This window comes from Malaclemys terrapin, chromosome 15 (assembly GCF_027887155.1).
Source record: "Malaclemys terrapin pileata isolate rMalTer1 chromosome 15, rMalTer1.hap1, whole genome shotgun sequence".
Classification (NCBI taxonomy): Eukaryota; Metazoa; Chordata; order Testudines; family Emydidae; genus Malaclemys; species Malaclemys terrapin.
In genome coordinates, this window is record NC_071519.1 from 3,488,454 (window position 1) to 3,509,296 (window position 20,843).

At 60.3% G+C, this 20,843-nt stretch overlaps 1 protein-coding gene across 1 annotated transcript in view; it reads left to right on the top strand.

Moving 5' to 3' along the window:
- KDM6B (lysine demethylase 6B) overlaps positions 1–17,903 on the top strand; it is a 41,877-nt gene extending 23,974 nt beyond the window's left edge. The window contains 16 exon segments of the mRNA XM_054005662.1: positions 400–492; positions 722–889; positions 1,232–1,363; positions 1,680–1,964; positions 2,318–2,770; positions 2,772–4,075; positions 5,159–5,285; positions 6,330–6,435; positions 6,959–7,164; positions 7,489–7,553; positions 8,054–8,125; positions 8,372–8,520; positions 8,779–8,893; positions 9,154–9,341; positions 14,522–14,663; positions 14,948–17,903. Coding sequence (XP_053861637.1) covers positions 400–492; positions 722–889; positions 1,232–1,363; positions 1,680–1,964; positions 2,318–2,770; positions 2,772–4,075; positions 5,159–5,285; positions 6,330–6,435; positions 6,959–7,164; positions 7,489–7,553; positions 8,054–8,125; positions 8,372–8,520; positions 8,779–8,893; positions 9,154–9,341; positions 14,522–14,663; positions 14,948–15,155 — 3,813 coding nt within the window. The 3' untranslated portion in view covers positions 15,156–17,903.
- The last annotated feature ends 2,940 nt before the right edge of the window (positions 17,904–20,843 follow it).

The following is a 20,843-nucleotide window of genomic DNA, read 5'->3' on the forward strand; positions in this document are numbered from 1 at the left end:
TGGACTGACCGGGGATGATGGTTCTAGGCTGGGTGGGCCCATTGGCCTGAGCGGGGGGTGGGAGTGGGTGGTCTGGGCTGGGTGGGCCCATTGGATTGATTGGGGGAGGGGGGTTCTGGGCCCGACTGGCCCATTGGACTGATAGGGGATGATGGTTCTAGGCTGGGTGGGCCCATTGGATTGATTGGGGAAGGGGGGTTTTGGGCCGGGTGAGTCCATTGGATTGATTGGGGGAGGTGGGTTCTGGGCTGGACTGGCCCATTGGACAGATGAGGGGTGGGAGGCGGTGGGAGGAGGGTACCGGTCAGGGGGGTGGGGGTGGGAGGTGAGTGGTGAGTCAGTCACTCTGGCGCCAGACTCTCCCCCCCCAACCCACATCTCTGCCACCCCCCCCGCCAGGCTCAGCTGTGGAATTTCCACTCGGGTTCGTCCCATCACCGGAGCAAGGCCCTGCCCCCCCTGCAGCAGGTGTGGAACCTCCTGCACCTCGAGGTGAGCAGCTGATGGGGGGGGGTGCCCCTGGGGGTGGGGGACTAGTGGGAGAGCTGGCGGGGGAGGGGAGCCCCTGGGGGTGGGGGACCTGTGGGAGAGCTGGCGGGGGAGAGGACCCCTGGGGGGGGTGGGAGGATTGGCTCCCCCCCTCCAGGGGCTGGGGTTGGTTCAAGGGTGTGGCTCTCACCCCCCCCGCCCCCCATATTTTCTCCCCCCGCCCCCCCCACAGAAGCGGAATTTCTCAGCCAAGCGCAGCCCCCAGCTGAAGCGGCCGGCGCCCCCCATGGAGCCCCCCGTGGTGCAGCCCATCCCCCCTGCCCAGCACCCACCCCACCCCGGGCACAGCGATGAGCTGCCCAGCCCCATGAAGAGGAGGAGGAGCGCCAGCCCTGAGCAGGTAGCTGCGGGGGGGGGGGGGGGCAGAGAAGTGGGGGAGGGGGACCCCAGGGGCAGGAGGGGAGTTCCCGGGGTGGTTGTGGGGAAGGGAGAGGAAGGGGGTCCCAGGGGCAGGTGGAGGAGGGGACCCGAGGGGCAGGCGGGGGAGGGGGGGGGATCCCAGGGTGGATGTGGGGAAGGGAGGGGGTCCCGGGGCAGGTGCGGGGGGCAGGGGATCCCAGGGGGGATGTAGGGAGGGGGAGGCGGATCCCCAAGGTGGGGGGGGTCTCCCCTGAGCTGCCCAGGGCTGAGTGCAGGGCAGAGCCCAGCCCCACTCACCCCCTCTCCCCACCCCCCCAAGCAGAGCGGGAACGTGGCCGGACAGCCCCCCTCGGGGACCCCCCACTACCAGCTGCCCAAGCCCGGACTGTGGAACCCCCTCCATGGCGACACATGGGGGCCCGAGCGCAAGAACGTGGCTGCGCCGGAGAGACAGGTAACCCCCCCTCTCGCCCCCCCGGCCACTACGCCCTCCCGGGCCCCCTAACCCACAGGGGGCAGCCCCCAGGGGAGGGGGGCCTTGGACTCACGGCCTTATTCAACCCTGGCTCTCTGCTGCCCCCCCCCCCCCCCGCCCCTGGGGCTGGGTGGGAGCCGGCGCCCCCGAGAGGGGACAGGCTCCTGCCCCATTCCCCGCCCCCCGAGCCAGCCAGTCCCTGTCCTGGGGCCGGGTGGGACCCGGCGCCCCCTAGAGGGGACCGGCCCCGCGCTGTTTCTTTCTCTCTCTCTCACTGTCTCTCTCCCTCCCGCAGGAGCCGAGGAATTCGGTCGCCCACCCCTTCCCGTACCCGGCTCCCGCCTACGGCTCGCACCCACCCCCACACCGCCTGCCCCCTGGCCCCCGCCCCTCTGGAGAGAGCCTCGGCAGCCAGGCCCGCTCCACTGGAAGTGACCTTAGAGCCAGCCGAGTTCCCCGGGGGCGGCCGGACCCCAGCACCTCACCAGCCAGCGTCACCTGCGTGCCTTACACCCCGCGGCCCCCCCCGGCCGGCCCCTCCACCAGCAAGACCCTGCGGCGGGAGCCGGGCCCCAGCTTGGTGAGTGGAGGCTGGGTGGGGACGGCGGGACCGGGCTGGGGCGGGGAGGCAGGGGGGTTCTCCAGCCCGGGGGGTTGTTCTGGCTGGGGTCCCGGTGCCTGGGGGGAGTCTGGGAGGGACAGGGAGGTTCTGGCTGGAGTCCCAGTGTCTGGAGGGAGGTCTGTCTGGGGTCCCGGTGCCTGGGGTGGGCGGGGGTGTCCGGCTGGGGTCCCGGTGCCTGGGAGTGCGGGGGGGTTGTGGCTGGGGTCCCAGTGTCTGGGGGAGGCGGGGGGGTCCTGGTGTCTTCGGGGGGGGCGGTTCTGGCTGGAGTCCTGGTGTCTGATTGGCTGCCATCTCTCTGCTCCTCCCCGCAGGTTCCTGACCGTTACCAAACCCCAGCGCCGTCCAGCCCGGCCCCGGAGAGTGTGGAGTGCCCGCCCCCCGGTCCTGCCCCCCGGCCCTCCTCCAGCCGGCCCTGCGCCCCCCCGCCCCCCTCCTCCGCCAGCCGGGGGCCCCCCGATCCGGGCCCTGCCCCGCCCCCCCTGCCCTGGCTGAAGGGCCCAGGCGTCCGGGACCAGGGGGAGGGTGCGGCCGGGGGGGACCCCCTGGACGAGATCCTGTTCGGGTGTGGGGGGGAGCCCCAGCTGGGTCCCTGCGACTCGGCCGGGCCCCGGGGGGGCTTCCAAGATTCCACCACCAGCAGCCAGGGGAGTAAGGGGGCCGGGGCGCCCCGGCGGGAGGGCGAACCCAGCCCCCCACCGCCCCCCACCCCCTCCCCGCCCCCGCCCACCTACCACTGCGCCTTTGCCAAGCAGGAGCCCCCCGGCCCCCCCCGACTTCTGGCTGGAGACGCCCCCCCGCGAAGCTCGGCCGCTGGAGGGCGGGGAGGGGGTCCCCAAGTCCTCCCCCGGCCCCCCAAATACCTCAGGACACTTCAGGCCCCAGCCGAGCCCCCCGCCCCCACCGCCCAGGGCCTCCTACCCAAAGACGCTGCCTCCAGAGCCGGGGCCCCCCCCGGAAATGCCCCCCGGGGCGGCCCGGCGCCTCTTCGACTTCCCCGGCCCCCCCCTGGAGGACCAGTTCGAGGAGCCCCCCGAGTTCTCCAAGATCCTGCCCGACGGCTTGGCCAACATCATGAAGATGCTGGACGAGTCGATCCGGCGGGAGGAGGAGGAACGGGAGGCCGGGCCCCCTCCCGGCTTCCCGCCCCCTCCCGCCCCGCTCCTGCCCGGCCCGCCCCCCCTGGCCAGACCAAAGCCACCGCCGGCCCCCCCGTTCGAGTACCCCAAGCCGGAGCCGCCCCGGCTCTATCCCTTCGGCAAGCGGGAGGAGGCAGGGAAGGGCCCGCCCAGCACGGCCAGCCTCCTGCGGTCGCTGGCCAGCGTGCTGGAGGGGCAGAAACATGCTTACCGGCCCAAGCCCCCCGCCGCGGCGAAGAAGCCCCCGGCCCCGCCGCCGCCACTGCCACCGGCGTCTTCCTCGCCGTATTCTACCTCAAGCCAGGCCTGGGCTGGGGGCGCCCGGGGCGAGGAGCCGGCGGGGGCCTCGCCGGAGCCCCGGGCCCCCAAGACGGAGTCAGAGGTGCTGGAAGAAATCAGCCGGGCCTGCGAGACCCTGGTGGAGCAGGCGGGGCGGGAGCCCAGCCCAGCCCCCCGGCCGCCCACGCCCCCAGCCACGCCGCCACGCCGGCCGGAGAAGGAGCACCGGCGGCACCGGCGGGCGGGCAAGGACGGGCGGCGGCACCGGCGGGAGGGCAAAGCCCCCAAGGAGAAGAACCGGCAGGTGCTCGGCAACCTGGACCCGCAGCGCACGGACTGCCAGGCGCGGGAGAACGGTGCCCAGGGCGAGGCGGGCAGAGCCAGCAAGCCGTCCCCGCCCGCCGCCTCCCAGTCCGAGCGCCGCCCACCCACCCGCAAGGAGGAGGGCCCGGGCCCCGCCAGCGTGTGCCCAGCCGACCTGCTAAAGCTGCGCTCCTTCACTGAGGGGCCCCCCAAGGAACTCAAGATCCGGCTCATCAAGGTGGAGAGCGGGGACAAGGAAACCTTCATCGCCTCCGAGGTGGAGGAGCGGCGCCTCCCGCTGGCCGAGCTCACCATCGCCCACAGCGCCGCCGACGTGGTGCGGGCCAGCAAGTGAGTGCCCTCCCCCGGCCCCGCCCGCCGCCGGAGCCCCCACTGCGGCGTCCACCACCCCCAGATTCCCCCTGTCTGTGCGCGTGCACCCCTATATCCACCCAGTCCCCTTGGCTGTGCGCCCCCATTCTCCCGCCAGCACCCCCACAGCCCCCCACCAGCACCCCCAGCTCCCCCTGCCTGTGTGCCCCCGCCCGCCGCCGGAGTCCCCACCATGGCGCCCGGCACCCCCAGCTTCCCCCCGCCTGTGCGCCCCCCATCCCCGCACCTGCACCCCTGTATCTGCCCACCAGCTCCCCCTGCCTGTGCGCCCTGCAGCCCCCCGCCTGCACCCCCACAGCCCCCTGCCTGCACCCCCAGCTCCCCTTGCCTGTGCACCCCACATCCACCCACCAGCACCCCCAGCTCCTCTCTGCCTGTGCACCCATCCCCCCACCTGCACCCCCACATCTGCCCCCCAGCCCCCCCAGCTCCCCTCTGCCTGTGCACCTCCCATCCCCCCACCTGCATCCCCACATCCTCCTGCCAGCACCCCCAGCTCCCCCCTGCCTATGCAGCACCCCCGCAGCGCTCTCACGTACCCCCTCTTGGCACCCCCATACTCCCACTCAACCCTCCCCACAAACACAGACGGACCCGACACCTCCACATGCCTCCTGGGCCCCTGGTGGTAGCCCTGTGCTGTAACGGGGAGGGGGACAGAGCAGGGTTCAGTGATGGACAAGGCAGCCACCTAGTGGGCAGTGGGGATCACTACATCCCCTTCATTGCAATGATCCTCAGACCCCAGCCACTAGGATGCTCCCTGCCCCATAACCCCCCCACCCCATAACCCCCGCACCCCGGCCCCTGGAACCCACCCTGCCCCATAACTCACCACCCCAGCCACTGGGAAGCCCCCTGTCCCATAGCCTCCCCACCTCGGGCTCTGGGACGCCCCCTGTCCCATAACCCCCCAGCCCCTGGGACTCCCCCTGCCCCAAACCCACCCCCACCCCGGCCCCTGGGACCCGCCCCGCCCCATACCCCCCACTCCAGCCCCAGGATGTGCCCCGCCCCCAACGGGCTGTGTTCTCCCCCCAGGCACGCCAAGGTGAAGGGGAAGTTCAAGGAGTCGTATCTGTCGGCCGCCCAGTCCGTCAAACCCCTCATCAACGCCGAGGAGAAGCTGCCCCGAGAGAAACTCAACCCCCCCACGCCCAGCATCTACGTGAGTGATGCCGCTAGGGGGCGGGGACCCAGGAATCTGACTCGTGTGGCGGGAGATACCAGCTTGGGGGTCTGGGCTGGAGGTGGCCGGGGATACCGGAAGAGGATAACAGACGGGGCTGGGGTGGGATGGGGATACCGGAGGGGGCTGGGAGCACACAGGGATACTGGAGGCACCCGGGGGGATGGGGACACCGGAGAGGTCGGGGGGGGGGGCAGGGATACCGGAGGGGTCTGTGGTTAGTGGAGGGGGCTGGGAGCAGACGGGGATACTGAGGGGGACACCAGAGGGGGCTGGGAGCAAATGAGGATACCCGGGGGACGGGGTACCAGAGGGGGCTGGGAGCAGACAGGGATACCGGGGGGGGACGGGGATACCAGAGGGGGCTGGGAGCAGACGGGGATACCGGAAGGGCCCGGGGAACCAGAGGGGGCTGGGAGCAGATGGGGATACTGGGGGGACAAGGATACCGGAGGGGGCTGGGGATACCGGAGGGGGCTGGGAGCAGATGGAGATACTGGGGAGACAAGGATACCAGAGGGGCCTGAGGATACCGGAGGGGGCTGGGAGCAGACGGGGATACTGTGGGGGATGGGGGGGACGGGGATACCGGAGGGGGCTGGGAGCAGACGGGGATACCGGAGGGGCCCGGGGATACCAGAGGGGGCTGGGAGCAGATGGGGATACCCTGGGGGACGGGGTACCAGAGGGGGCTGGGAGCAGACGGGGATACTGGAGGGGGACGGGGATACCAGAGGGGGCTGGGAGCAGACGGGGATACCGGAGGGGCCCGGGGGGGACGGGGATACCGGAGGGGGCTGGGAGCAGACGGGGATACTGGGGGGACGAGGATACCAGAGGGGGCTGGGGATACCGGAGGGGGCTGGGAGCAGACGGGGATACTGGGGGGGATGGGGGGGACGGGGATACCAGAGGGGGTTGGGAGCAGACGCGGATACCTGCGGGGACAAGGATACCAGAGGGGGTTGGGAGCAGAATGGGATACTGGACGTTTGCTGTTCTCACGTTCCCTCCCCATGGCAGCTGGAGAGCAAACGCGACGCCTTCTCGCCCGTCCTGCTGCAGTTCTGCACCGACCCCAAGAACCCCATCACGGTCATCCGGGGGCTGGCCGGCTCCCTGCGCCTCAGTGAGTGCCTCACCGGGGAGGGAGGGAGGAGAGCTATGGGGAGAGGGGTGCAGGGGGGACGGGGGCCCGGCCCATGACTCTCTCCCACGGCCAATGCAGATGGGGGGCTCTGGGGGACGGGGGCCCGGCCCGTGACTCTCTCCCACGGCCGATGCAGACGGGGGGCTCTGGGGGACGGGGGCCCGGCCCGTGACTCTCTCCCGTGGCCGATGCAGACGGGGGGGCTCTGGGGGACGGGGGCCCGGCCCGTGACGCTCTCCCGTGGCCGATGCAGACGGGGGGGCTCTGAGGGACGGGGGCCCGGCCCGTGACGCTCTCCCGTGGCCGATGCAGACGGGGGGGCTCTGGGGGACGGGGGCCCGGCCCGTGACTCTCTCCCGTGGCCGATGCAGACGGGGGGGCTCTGGGGGGGGGGGGGGGGCTGCCTGTGATTCTCTCCCGTGGCCGATGCAGACGGGGGGGCTCTGGGGGACGGGGGCCCGGCCCGTGACTCTCTCCCACGCCCATATCCCCCCTCCCCCAGACCTGGGCCTGTTCAGCACGAAGACTCTGGTGGAGGCCAGTGGGGAGCACGCCGTGGAGGTCCGCACCCAGGTGCAGCAGCCCTCAGACGAGAACTGGGACCTGTCGGGCACCCGCCAGGTGTGGCCGTGCGAGAGCAGCCGCTCGCACACCACCATCGCCAAGTACGCCCAGTACCAGGCCTCCTCCTTCCAGGAGTCGCTGCAGGTCAGTGTGGGGGACGGGGAATGGGGGGCCCAGGACCCTCCGTCGGCACGTCTGGGGGAGCCCATCTCCAGGGGGTGTCAGGTGCCCATGGCAGAGCTCCGGTTTGTGCTGATGGGGGGCCCCGGTTTGTGCCAATGGTGGGTTGGGGGCCCCGATTTGTGCCGACGGAGGGCTGTGGGGGGGGCCCGGTTTGTGCCAACGGGGGGCTATGTGTTTGGGGCCCCAGTTTGTGTCGACAGGGGGGCTACGTGTGGGGGGGAGCCCGGTTTGTGCCGACGGGGGGCTGTGTGTGGGGCCTGGTTTGACGCACTCTCTCTGGAGCAGGAGGAAAAGGAAAGTGACGAGGATGACACCGAAGAACCCGACAGCACCACGGAGACGCCCCCCAGGTACGATGGGAGCATGGGGGTGGGGGGAGGGAATTGGGGTGCCCCCCTGCATACCCTGCCCTGCCTGCTCCTTTATCCTCTGGGAATAAAGTGGAAGTGGGCCAGTGTTGGGGGGGCTGTGGGGGGCTGTGACCCCAGTATTGTCGGGTTGGGGGGCAGGGACCCCCAATATTGAAGGGGGGCTGCAGTCTTGTGTTTGGGGCAGTCTGTGGGGAGATGTGACCCAACATTTGCCTGGCGTTTGAGGGGATCGCATCGGAGGGGGCCTGACTCCCAGTTTTGGGGCGCTATAGGGAAGTGGGGGTGGGGAGGGACACGACCCATTGTTCGGGGCCAGTCGTGACCTCATTGTGTGGGGATCGCTCCACGCTCATTGCAGGAGGGATACGGGGCTTGGGGGTGGGGGAGCACTATCCCTGAGCTGGAAAGGGTGGGGGACAGAGGGAAGGGAGAGCCGGGGGACCCCTCCCCGCACCCCCATAAAGCCTCTCTCTCCCCAGCAGCAACGCGGACCAGAAATCCCACCAGATCATCAAATTCGGGACCAACATCGACCTGTCTGACGCCAAGCGGTGAGGGGGCGGGGTGGGGGGCAGGGAGGCGGGGGGAGGATCTGACCCCCACGCACCTGCCCGGCTCCTTTGGGGGCACGGGTGGGTGGGTTTGCAGAGCCCCCCTCTGACAGGCTGCCCCTAGGAAGAGAGGAGGACTGGGCTGGGCGGGGAGCACTCTGTGGCGGGGAAGGGGGACCCTTGGGGAGAGGGAACTTGGTGTGGGGGGGGTGAGGACGCTGTCTGACATTTCTCCCTCGCTGCCAGGTGGAAGCCGCAGCTGCAGGAGCTGCTGAAGCTACCGGCCTTCATGCGGGTCACATCGACGGGCAACATGTTGAGTCACGTGGGTCACACCATCCTGGGCATGAACACGGTGCAGCTCTACATGAAAGTGCCAGGCAGCCGGACACCAGGTGAGTGTGGGGGCGGGGAGCGGAGGCTGGACCGGGTCGGAGTGTCCTGGAGGCGGGGGGGGGGTCCGTCACCCCCTCCATCCCCTTAACGTCCTCCCATCCCCTTAATTCTCCCCTTCTGTCCCCTTAACGCCCCACCTCCATCCCCTTAACATCCCCCCATCCCCTTAACTCTCCCCTTCCGTCCCCTTAATGCCCCCCCTCCATCCCCTTAACACCCACGGTCTCCTCACATCGTGCATTGCTCCCCCCCTTCAGGCCACCAGGAGAACAACAACTTCTGCTCCGTGAACATCAACATCGGGCCAGGCGACTGCGAGTGGTTCGCGGTGCACGAGCATTACTGGGAGACCATCAGCGCCTTCTGCGACAGGTCAGGGGCGGGGCCAGGGCCTTGGGGGCAGGGCATTACTGGGAGACCATCAGCGCCTTCTGCGACAGGTCAGGGGCGGGGCCAGGGTCTCGGGGGCAGGGCCAGGGCCACTGGGGCGGGGCATTACTGGGAGACCATCCGCCCCTTCTGCACTGAGTGCAGGGGCCACAGGATTGGGGCCACGGTGCTGGGGGCGGAGCCATGGGGCTGTGCTGGTGACCCCTCCCTTCCGAGTCTCACCCCCTCACCCCCTCCGGCAGGCACGGCGTGGACTACTTGACGGGCTCCTGGTGGCCCATCCTGGAGGACCTGTACAAGTCGAACATCCCCGTGTACCGGTTCATCCAGCGCCCCGGGGACCTGGTGTGGATTAATGCAGGCACCGTGCACTGGGTGCAGGCCACGGGCTGGTGTAACAACATCGCCTGGAACGTCGGGCCCCTCACAGGTGCGGGCAGAGGGACCGGGGGGGCCCTCAAAGGGCGGGACATTGGTGGCTGCAGGGCCCGGGAGGAGGGTAGCAGAGTGGGCTGGGGTTCACGCTGTGGGACAAGGAATCTGGAGCCCCCCCTTCACCAGGGCAGGCTCTCCCTGCCTCAAACCATCTGACGGGTGCAGACGAGCCCGTGGTTCGGACAGAGACGTCCCTTGGGGGAGGAGCTATTAATGGAGAGTCTCTATGTCCTAGTGAGGACGGAAAATGATCAAATGCAGGCAGCGTCTGATCAGAAATAGTCCTCTAAAAAAGAACCCCGTTCAATTACAGCGTGTAATGGCAGACAGCCAAAAGGAGACAGAAGTCTAAATAACATGATGGGTGACCTGGAGAGCCTCGTGTTAAAGGAGGCTATCAATATAACAGGCATCACAGAAATGTGGTGGAATGAGGATAATCAATGGGACACACTAATACCAGGGGACAAAATCTATCGGAAGGACAGAACAGGTCGTGCTGGTGGGGGAGTGGCGCTAGATGTGAAAGAAAGCGTTGAATCAAATGAAGGAACAATCGTCAGTGAATGAAAATGTCCCATAGACTCTCTGTGGATAGTAATTCCACACTTGAACAATAAGAATATAGCGGGAGGGAGATATTCCCCACCACCTGACCCACCAGGGGACAGGCAAGTCTTGATTTAGTCCTACGTGGAGCACAGGATCTGGTGCAAGAGGTGAATAGCAGGACTCTTTGGTAACAGTGACCATAATATAATTACATTTAACATCGCTGTGGAGGGGGAAACACCACAGCGGCCCCACACTGTAGCATTTAATTTCAGAAAGGGGAACTACACAAAACTGAGGAGGTTAGTGAAACAGAAATTAAAAGGTGCAGCGCCAAAAGTGAAATGCCTGCAAGTTGCATTGAAACTTTTTAAAGACACCGTAATAGAGGCTCAACTTAAACGTATACCCCACATTAAAAAACATAGCAAGAGGACCAAAAAAGTGCCACCATAGCTAAACAACAAAGGAAAAGAAGCCGTGAGAGGCAAAAAGGCTCCTTTACAAAGTGGAAGTTAAATCTTAGTGAGGGAAATAGAAAGGAGCATCAACTCTGGCAAGTGAAGTGTAAAAATACAATTAGGAAGCCAAAAAAGAATTTGAAGAACAGCTAGACAAAGACTCAAAAAGTAATAGCAACATTTCTTTTAAGTACATTGGAAGCAGGAAGCTGCTAAACAACCAGTGGGGCCACTGGGCGATTGAGATGCTAAAGGAGCACTCAAGGACGATAAGGCCATTGCGGAGAAACTAAATGAATTCTTCGCATCAGTCTTCACGGCTGAGGATGTGAGGGAGATTCCCAATCCTGAGCCATTCTTTTTAGGGGACAGATCTGAGGAAGTGTCCCAGATTGAGGTGTCATTACAGGAGGTTTTGGAACAAATTGATAAATTAAACAGCAATAAATCTCCAGGACCAGATGGTATCACCCAAGAGTTCTGAAGGAACTCAAATGTGAAATTGCAGAACTACTAACTGTCATCTGTGACCTATCATTTAAATTAGCTTCTGTCCCAGATGACTGGAGGAGAGCTAATGTGATGCCAATTTCTAAAAAGAGCTCCAGAGGTGATCCTGACAATTACAAGCCCGACTTCAGTACCCGGCAAACTGGTTGAAACTATAATAAAGAACAAAATTGTCAGACACATATGAACATAATTTGTCGAGGAAGAGTCAACCTGGTTTTAGTAAAGGGAAATCATGCCTCACCAGTCTACTAGAATTCTTTGAGGGGGTCAACAAGCATGTGGACCAAGGGATCTAGTGTACTTAGATTTTCAGAAAACCCTTGACAAGGTCCCTCACCAAAGGCTCTTATGCAAAGTAAGCTGCCACGGGATAAGAGGGAAGGTTCTCTCATGGGTCGGTAACCGGTTAAAAGATAGGAAACAAAGGGCAGGAATAAATGGTCAGTTTTCAGAATGGAGAGAGGTAAATAGTGGGACCCCCCATGGATCTGTTATGGGCACTGTCGTATTCAACATATTCATAAATGATCTGGAAAAAGGGGTAAACAGTGAGGTGGCAAAATTTGCAGATGATACAAAACTACTCAAGATAGTTAAGTCCCCAGCAGACTGCGAAGAGCCACAAAAGGATCTCTCAAAATTGCGTGACTGGGCAACAAAATGGCAGATGAAATTTCATGTTGATAAATGCAAAGTAATGCACATTGGAAAACATCATCCCAACTATACATATAAAGTGATGGGGTCTAAATTAGCTCTTTCCACTCAAGACCAAGATCTTGGAGTCACTGTGGACTCACAACCCTGGGTTTAGCAGGCCAATGCTCAAACCACTTAGCTATCCCCCCCCTAAAAAACTGATTTTTGCCCCAGATCCCTAAGTGGCCCCCTCAAGGATTGAACGAAAATTCTTATAATATATGGAGATATACCTAGCTCATAGAGCTGGAAGGGACCTTGAAAGGTCATCAAATCCAGCCCCCTGCCTTGAGGGGGAGGGATAGCTCAGTGGTTTGAGCATTGGTCTGCAAACCCAGGGTTGTGAGTTCAATCCTTGAGGAGCTATTTAGGGAACTGGGGTAAAAATCTGTCTGGGGATTGGTCCTGCTTTGAGCAGGCGGTTGGACTAGATGATCTCCTGAGGTCCCTTCCAACCCTGATAGTCTGTGTGGACAGTTCCCTGAAAACATCCACTCAGTGTGCAGCACCATCAAAAAAGCGAACCGAATGTTGGGAATCATAAGCAAAGGGGTAGATAATAAAGCACAAAATATCCTATTGCCTCTATATAAATCCATGGTATGTCCACATAGAATCATAGAATATCAGGGTTGGAAGAGACCTCAGGAGGTCATCTAGATTCATAGATTCATAGATTCTAGGACTGGAAGGGACCTCGAGAGGTCATCGAGTCCAGTCCCCTGCCCGCATGGCAGGACCAAATACTGCCTAGACCATCTAGTCCAACCCCCTGCTCAAAGCAGGACCAACATCAATTAAATCATCCCAGCCAGGGCTTTGTCAACCCAGGCCTTAGAGATTTTAAGGAAGGAGATTCCACCACCTCCCTAGGGAACCCTTTCCAATGCTTCACCACCCTCCTAGTGAAATAGTTTTTCCTAATATCCAACCTAGACCTCCCCCACTGCAACTTGAGACCATTGTTCCTTGTTCTGTCATCTGCCACCACTGAGAACAGTCTAGATCAATCCTCTTTTGAACCCCCCTTCAGGTAGTTGAAAGCAGCTATCAAATCCCCCCTCACTCTTCTCTTCTGCAGACTAAACAATCCCAGTTCCTTCAGCCTCTCCTCATAAGTCATGTGCTCCAGCCCCCTAATCATTTTTGTTGCCCTCCACTGGACTCTTTCCAATTTTTCCACATCCTTCTTGTAGTGTGGGGCCCAAAACTGGACACAGTACTCCAGATGAGGCCTCACCAATGTCGAATAGAGGGGGATGATCACGTCCCTCGATCTGCTGGCAATGCCCCTACTTATACAGACCAAAATGCCATTAGCCATCTTGGCAACAAGGGCACACTGCTGACTCATATCCAGCTTCTCGTCCACTGTAACCCCTAGGTCCTTTTCTGCAGAACTGCTGCCTAGCCACTTGGTCCCTAGTCTGTAACAGTGCATGGGATTCTTCCGTCCTAAGTGCAGGACTCTGCACTTGTCCTTGTTGAACCTCCTCAGGTTTCTTTTGGCCCAATCCTCCAATTTGTCTAGGTCCCTCTGGACCAAATCCCTACCCTCCAGCATATCTACCTCTGCCCCCAGCTTAGTGTCATCTGCAAACTTGCTGAGGGTGCAATCCATCCCATCACCCAGATCATTAATCAAGATGTTGAAGAAAACTGGTCCCAGGACTGACCCCTGGGGCATTCCGCTTGATACCGGCTGCCAACTAGACATGGAGCCATTGATCACTACCCGTTGAGCCCGACAATCTAGCCAGCTTTCTATCCACCTTATAGTCCATTCATCCAGCCCATTCTTCTTTAACTTGGCGGCAAGAATACTGTGGGAGACCGTATCAAAAGCTTTGCTAAAGTCAAGGAATAACACACCCACTGCTTTCCCCTCATCCACAGAGCCAGTTATCTCCTCACAGAAGGCAATTAGGTTAGTCAGGCATGACTTGCCCTTGGTGAATCCATGCTGATTGTTCCTGATCACTTTCCTCTCCTCTAAGTGCTTCAGAATTGATTCCTTGAGGACCTGCTCCATGATTTTTCCAGGGACATCTTGAATACTGCGTGCAGATGTGGTTGCCCCATCTCAAAAAAGAGATATTGGAATTGGAAAAGGTTCAGAAAAGGGCAACAAAAATGATTAGGGGCATGAAACTGCTGCCATATGGGAGAGATTAATAAGACTGGGACTTTTCAGCTTGGAAAAGAGATGACTAAGGGGGGGATATGACAGAGGGCTATAAAATCATTACTGGCATAGAGAAAGTAGATAAGGAAGTGTTGTTTACTACTTCTCATAACACAAGAACTAGGGGTCATCCACTGAAATTAATAGGCAGCAGGTTTAAAACAAACAAAAGGACGTATTTCTTCACACAATGCACAGTCAACCTGGGAAACTCCTCGCCGGAGAATGTTGTGAAGGCCAAGACTATAACAGGGTTCAAAAAAGAACTCGAGAAGTTCATGGAGGGCAGGTTCATCATTGGCTATTAGCCAGGATGGGCAGGGATGATGTCCCTAGCCTCTGTTTGACAGAAGCTGGGAATGGGTGACAGGGGATGGATCACTTGATGATTCCCTGTTCTGTTCACTCCCTCTGGGGCACCTGCCATTGGCCGCTGTCGGTGGACAGGATACTGGGCTACATGGACCTTTGGTCTGACCCAGTCTGGCTGTTCTTATGTTCTTCTCTCGTGTATTTGGCTCCGCCAAGTGGCAGAAATGCGTACTGCAGCCTCAGGAAGGTACTGGTGAGTTCAGGGGAGCAGGGAATGGGACACGGGGCCTGTCCCCTCTAGGGGGCGCCAGCTCCCGTCCGGCCCCAGGACAGGGACTAGCTGGCTGCAGGGAGGACGGAGAATGGGGCATGGGACCTGTCCCCCCCAGGGCTGCGGGTGTGTCTGGAGTGGGATTTTGCCGGACGCTGCCTCACCCTCTCTCCCTCCCGCAGCCTATCAATACCAGCTGGCCCTGGAGCGCTACGAGTGGAACGAGGTGAAGAATGTGAAATCCATTGTGCCCATGATCCACGTCTCGTGGAACGTCGCCCGGACGGTCAAGATCAGCGACCCCGACCTCTACAAGATGATCAAGTGAGCGGCGCCCCTGTGACTCCTCCCCACCTTGCCCTACCTCGTGCCCTGTGAGCCTGGCTGGTGGGCTTGGCGGGGTCCCCCTAGAAATTGGAGTGGGAGTTACCACCCCATTGAGATGCATGGGGCAGCTCCCCCCCCCCGCTCAGAGAAATAAGCTCAGGCTCTCTGCAGACTCAGGCAGCGTCAGCGACACTTAGGGCAGCTCTCCCCTCTGAGAGCACGCCCGCGTCTCGCTCCCTCTCCGTCCCACTCACTCACTCCCCGTCTTATCTCCCTGCCAGGTATTGCCTCATGCAGTCCATCAAGCACTGCCAGGTGCTGCGGGAGACCCTGGTGCGTTCGGGGAAGAAGATCGCCTACCAGGGCCGGGTGAAGGACGAGCCGGCGTACTATTGCAACGAGTGTGACGTGAGTGCCGGGGCTGCGAGGGGGGGTCCCCCTGCAGCTGCTAGCTACTGGCCAGCTCCTCTAGCACCCGCAGGGCACTAGAGGTCGCTGTGTTGCCAGATTTCCCGTCCTTCGGCCGAGACAGCCACACCCCTCGGCCTCGAGGGCTGGCGACCCGGCCCAACCCGCACCTGAGGGCGTCCCTTCTGCTTCCAAATCTTCAACCTGCCGCTTCAGTCGGAGATGGGATCTGCCGTCCCTGAACTGTTGGGCAGAGTTACTGTCTGGCTGCGCCTCCTCTCAGAGGTGGCCGCAGCAGAGACCTAGATGGATTCCGCTGTGACAGGGTTTATGGTTAATAAAATCCACGGTTAAGGAAAGACACCTTTGTGGGCAGCAGGGAATACAACATCCCAGTTTGAGCTCTGTGCATGAGATTTGTTTACTCTGTAAAATGCCTCCTGTCCCACATCCAGTTTGGGATTTCGTTGCGGCGTCAACCTCGTCCGCACTAAGAGACGGGTCCATAATGGGCTAAAAGCCAGAAACAGTGAGTATGAAACGCGGTTTGTTTAAAAGAGAGAGAGAAAAGGGCAGGTCGCGATTTTTGGATACCCTGGGCACGTGGCTGCAAACCCATTGCCTTTGAAAAAGGAAGAGATGGATCGTAATCACGGGTGAAGATGGTGGAACGGCTCGGCCGGATAGGGGAAAAACAGAGCAACGACAAAACGTGGTGCAAACGTGGTGCGAACGACTCAGTGAAATGCAGAAGAGGAACATGACGAGAGGGACTCGACGAAACGGGTCAAAACCGGATTAGCGACTTGGCTAAAATTGGTGGAAACAGATTAGCGAGGAGTCTGTCTACATGGGAAGGAAATGGATTACTGACTCGTCGTAGGGGGGAGAAAATGGAGTCGAGATTTGGCTAGAGGTGGTGTGAAAGAATTTAGCCAAACGGCACAAACAGGATGCAGACGGATCAGCGACTCGTCAGAATGGGGGGCAGAGTGGCTAGTGACTTGGTTAACGTAGGTGGATTAGCAATTAAACAGGCCAAAAACGGATTCATCCTTTGGCTAAATGGGATGAGCACGGATTAGCCAAGCGGCTACATGTGCTGAATCTGGTCAGCGTGGCATAAATTGATTGGTGACCCAGCTGAACAAGGTTTAAATGGATTGGTGACTCCACAGAACGGGACACAGAGAGTTAGTGACGCGGTGAAATGCTGTGCTGACCGATGAGCAACCCGGTCAGACACGGCGTAAACGGTTTAGCGACTCGGGTAATTGGGGTGCTGGTGGATTAGCCACTCAAGGCAAAGCCACACAGGTGGATTCGCGACCTGGCTAACCATCGCAGGAATGGATTAGCCGCGTGGCGACCCGCCATGCAGACAGGTGAGTGGTTTGGCTACACACGGCAGAACTGGGTTAGCCGTGCGGCCACACCGGGAGAAGACGGATGAGCAACTGGGCTAAACGTGGTGCAGATGAATCGGCGACGGGTGAAGAGGGATGAACTGAGAGAAGAGGAGGAGGACCGGGCGCTTGGTGTCCAGAGAAGGGGATGCCGGAGCCCCGGATGGGATCGGAGACGGCCGTCAGCAGCCAGGGCCGGCCGCAGAGCCAGTCTCGGGGGAAGAAGCAGCTGGCCGGCTCTTAAATGCAGCCCAGCTTATGTGACGTGGCTCGCCCTGCCAGGGATCCCCGGGGACCCTCCATGGGGCTCGGCATCGAGGGAGAGCCCCTGGCTCCAGAGACCTGACACCCGCAGAGCACGGACTAGTGTGCAAAGCATCTGGCACCGTCGCTGTGTGACCACACTGTCTCATGTGCCTCTTAAAGCACCAGGGCAGGAGCCAGGACTCCTGGGTTCTCTCCCCAGCTCTGGGAGGAGAGTGAGGGCTGGTGGTTAGAGCGGGGGGGGGCAGGGAGCCAGGACTCCTGGGTTCTCTCCCCGGCTCTGGGAGGGGAGTGAGGGCTGGTGGTTAGAGCAGGGGGGGCTGGGAACCAGGACTCCTGGGTTCTCTCCCCAGCTCTGGGAGGGGAGTGGGGGCTGGTGGGTTAGAGCAGGGGGGCTGTGAGCCAGGACTCCTGGGTTCTCTCCCCGGCTCTGGGAGGAGAGTGGGGGCTGGTGGTTAGAGCAGGGGGGGCTGGGAGCCAGGACTCCTGGGTTCTCTCCCCGGCTCTGGGAGGAGAGTGGGGGCTGGTGGTTAGAGCAGGGGGAGCTGGGAACCAGGACTCCTGGGTTCCACTCCTGGCTCAGGGAGGGCCTGTACCCGTAACCGCGGTGGCTATGAACGCATCTTTGCAAAGCGTACAAATAAAGCTCTCTCCCCCGACACTGCGCCGGCTGCTTCTCTTGTTAGTGCCCCAATCACCACCATGATCCAGGCCACCCAGCCTGAGCCCCACGGCCTCTGATGGGGTTGGGGACTGCGCACTGGAGGGAGCGGGGTTTGTGGACTGGCTCTAATACGTTCATTAACACAGCAAAGGATGTGGGGGGCTGGGAGCCAGGAGCCAGGACACCTGGGTTCTCTCCCCGGCTCTGGGAGAGGAGTGGGGGTTGGTGGGTTAGAGCAGGGGGGGCTGGGAGCCAGGATGCCTGGGTTCCATTTCTTGCTCTACCCTGCTCCCAGTTTCCATTAGGGTGGTGGCCTGGTGCCACGCCACTCTCCTCTCCGACAGGCGCGGTGCAGCCAGCAGCCAGCAGGGGGAGCTCATGCCCGTATGTCCCGCCCCTGCAGGTGGAGGTGTTCAATATCCTGTTCGTGACGAGCGAGAATGGCAGCAAGAACACGTATCTGGTGCACTGCGAGGACTGCGCCCGCCAGCGCAGCACCGCACTGCACGGCGTGGTGGTGTTGGAGCAGTACAAGACGGAGGAGCTGATGCAGATCTACGACAGCTTCACCCTGGTGAGGGGCAGGGGGCGCTGTGGGGCAGGGAGTGGGGGAGGCGCTAGGGAGCGCTGTGGGAGCAAGGAGCGGGGCGGGGGGCTCAGCAGAGGGCGCTCTCCCCTGGCAGGGCAGGGCTGGCCCCAGGGTGGTGCTAGGGGACGCTGTGGGGCAGGGAGCAGGGCAGGGGGCTCAGTAGGGGGTGCTCTCCCCTGGCAGGCGGGGCTGGCCCCAGGGTGGTGCTAGGGGACGCTGTGGGGCAGGGAGCAGGGCAGGGGGCTCAGTAGGGGGTGCTCTCCCCTGGCAGGCAGGGCTGGCCCCAGGGCGGCGCTAGGGGGGCGCTGGGCTACAGGGTGCACATTTTCCCAGTTGGGGTCCCTTTTTCCCTGGTGACTTACTGGAACGTTACCCAGGCGTAAACATAAAGGGAAGGGAAGGTGAGGTGAGGTGGGGGAGGGATAGCTCAGTGGTTTGAGAATTGGACTGCTAAACCCAGGGTTGTGAGTTCAGTCCTCGAGGGGGCCACTTAGGGATCTGGGGCAAAAATCAGTACTTGGTCCTGCTAGTGAAGGCAGGGGGCTGGAGTCAATGACCTTTTGAGAGCCCTTCCAGTTCTATGAGATAGATAGATGGGTATTGCAGGGAGGGAGTGCCCTGCTCCCACCCACAGGACTCCTGGGTCCCATTAACCCTTTCTTTCCTTCCCACCTGCAGGCTGGATCCCCCAGCTCCAGATGAGCCAGACCTCGCCCAGGTACTTCCTGGGCAGAGACAGGAATCAGCTCCCCCTTCCCCGGTGTCCCCTGCCCCGCTGGGGAAAGGAGGGGACATCTCGCACTGCCCGTCCCAGTGGCCAATCGCAGACAAGCTCTTGTTTACACCGGAACCGCTCCGGCCCAATCAGCTTTGCTGTTGAAACGAGGGGGAGGGGGCGGAGCCCCAGAAGCAGCCAATCTCCTGCGTGATCCGAGGAGCCAATCCGCAAGCAGCCTGTGAATACAGAAACTCAAACAAATGAACTTTTTAATTTATTCTTGAAAATGACCTTTGGGGGGGATGGGGAAACTTTTTAAAAAAAATATTTTTTTTTTTTTGGAAAATAATAAAAACCACACAAAAAAAAAGAAGAGAAAATCCCGCCCAGGAAACAGGAAAAGGACAAACGTGGATCCTGGGCAGCTCGGCGGGGCTGGCGGAGCCCTCCGGGCGGTTCCCTGACAGACACACGCCGGCCTTCAACTGGGGACAGGAGATCGGCCGCACGCAGGAGAACACGGACTGGAGCTCAGCCAGAATCTCTTGGAGCATTAACTCGTTCGTTTTGCAGAAGCGGGGCGGGTGGCGGGGTGGGGGGCCAAGAAACCGGCAGCAGCGGGGAAAGGGGGTTGGGTTGTTTTTTTTTTTTTTTTGTCGTCTTTTTACATTTTTCTTGTCAGCAAATTAAGCAAAAAAAAAAAACAACCAACAAAAAAACACAACCAACCACCAACAAAAAAAAATACGGGTTTTTTATGCAGGAATTTCCCTTTGTTTCCTCTTTGTGCGTTTGTGGCCGTGGGAGATTGTACATTGGTTTATATATATATATTGGCGCGGGGCAGGCGGTTTGCGTGGGTGTGCGTGGTTTGATACTCACTCTTCTTTGCTTTCTGGTATCCTGGCCGCTTGGTTTGGGAGTCTTTTTATTCGATGTGTTCCTGGCTTGCTTTTTTTTTCTCTTCTGAACTCATGTGAAGGAGCCAATTCCCGCCGGCTTGGGTCTCCGATTGTGCGAACGATGGTGCAAAGGGGGAGCGAGGAACCGTGCTCGGATTCCAGCCCCGTGCGCAGGACTTCGCGGGAACCCTGCGCCCGGGAGCTGCCTTCCCCTGGGTTAAGCGTTTCGTACAATCGCAGCCGTGATTTACACTTCTCTCAGGTCACCCACAGAAACTGAGCCAGGACGGCAGGACAGAAATCTGCCTTAACTCCCCCCGCCGGCCAGGTTTCGCCTCTCCACTTCTCACTTGTTTTGAAACCAGAAACACGTCGGGTGCTTCTTCTTTTTTGTTTTTTGTTTACCTCCAGGCCTCAGATTTTTGCAATTTGTAAATTGTCCTCTGTTGTTGTGTATTTTTTTTTATTTATACATCATTTTTGTAATGATTTCTCTATTTATTGGTTGCTATTGAGGGGTTGATTTGAGCATTCGGGGGTTGGTTTTTAAATGTCCTTTTTTTTTTTTTTTTTAATCGTGTGTATTTGTCTCTCGCTGGAATTTTTTTGTTCGGTTTTTTTTGTTTTTTAATGTTAAGCTCGGCCCGTCCCCGGCATTGTGAGACGGGGTTTTTTGTTCAGTCTTTTGCCTCTTTTCATGGTGCTGAATTCCATAATCACTGTGCGATCGGGACTTCTGTTCATTTCCTTTTGAGGAATCTTGTCCCTTTTCCCCTCCCCTTGTAGAAAATCCCCCCTCCTATCCCAGCATCTCGCCAACACACTGAACGAAACAAGCGGAAGTCTGGGTCCTCCTGGATTATACTGTACTGTAAGGCGACAAAGGAAAAAAAAAATCTTATTTTGTAAATGTAAAAAAGATTAAATTAACTCACAGAGATACAGAAAAGGCCTCTTTGCTTTTTGTTCCGAACGGGATGGCGAGTTTCTTCATTGACGCTCCAAAGCTCAGGATCTGGGCGATAAGTCTCTGGGCTGTGACGTGGTCTTCGCTGTCTCTTGGTGGCTTCAAATCAAACATTTCCCGGAAGATGCTTGGCCAAACCCTACCAATGAATCTATGAATCCACTTCACAGCTGAGAACGGCGCTGGGTCCAGTGGAAAAAAGTGGTGATGGGGGCGGAGAAGAAGCCACAGAAAGGATCCCAGGGCTCCATCCCTGGAG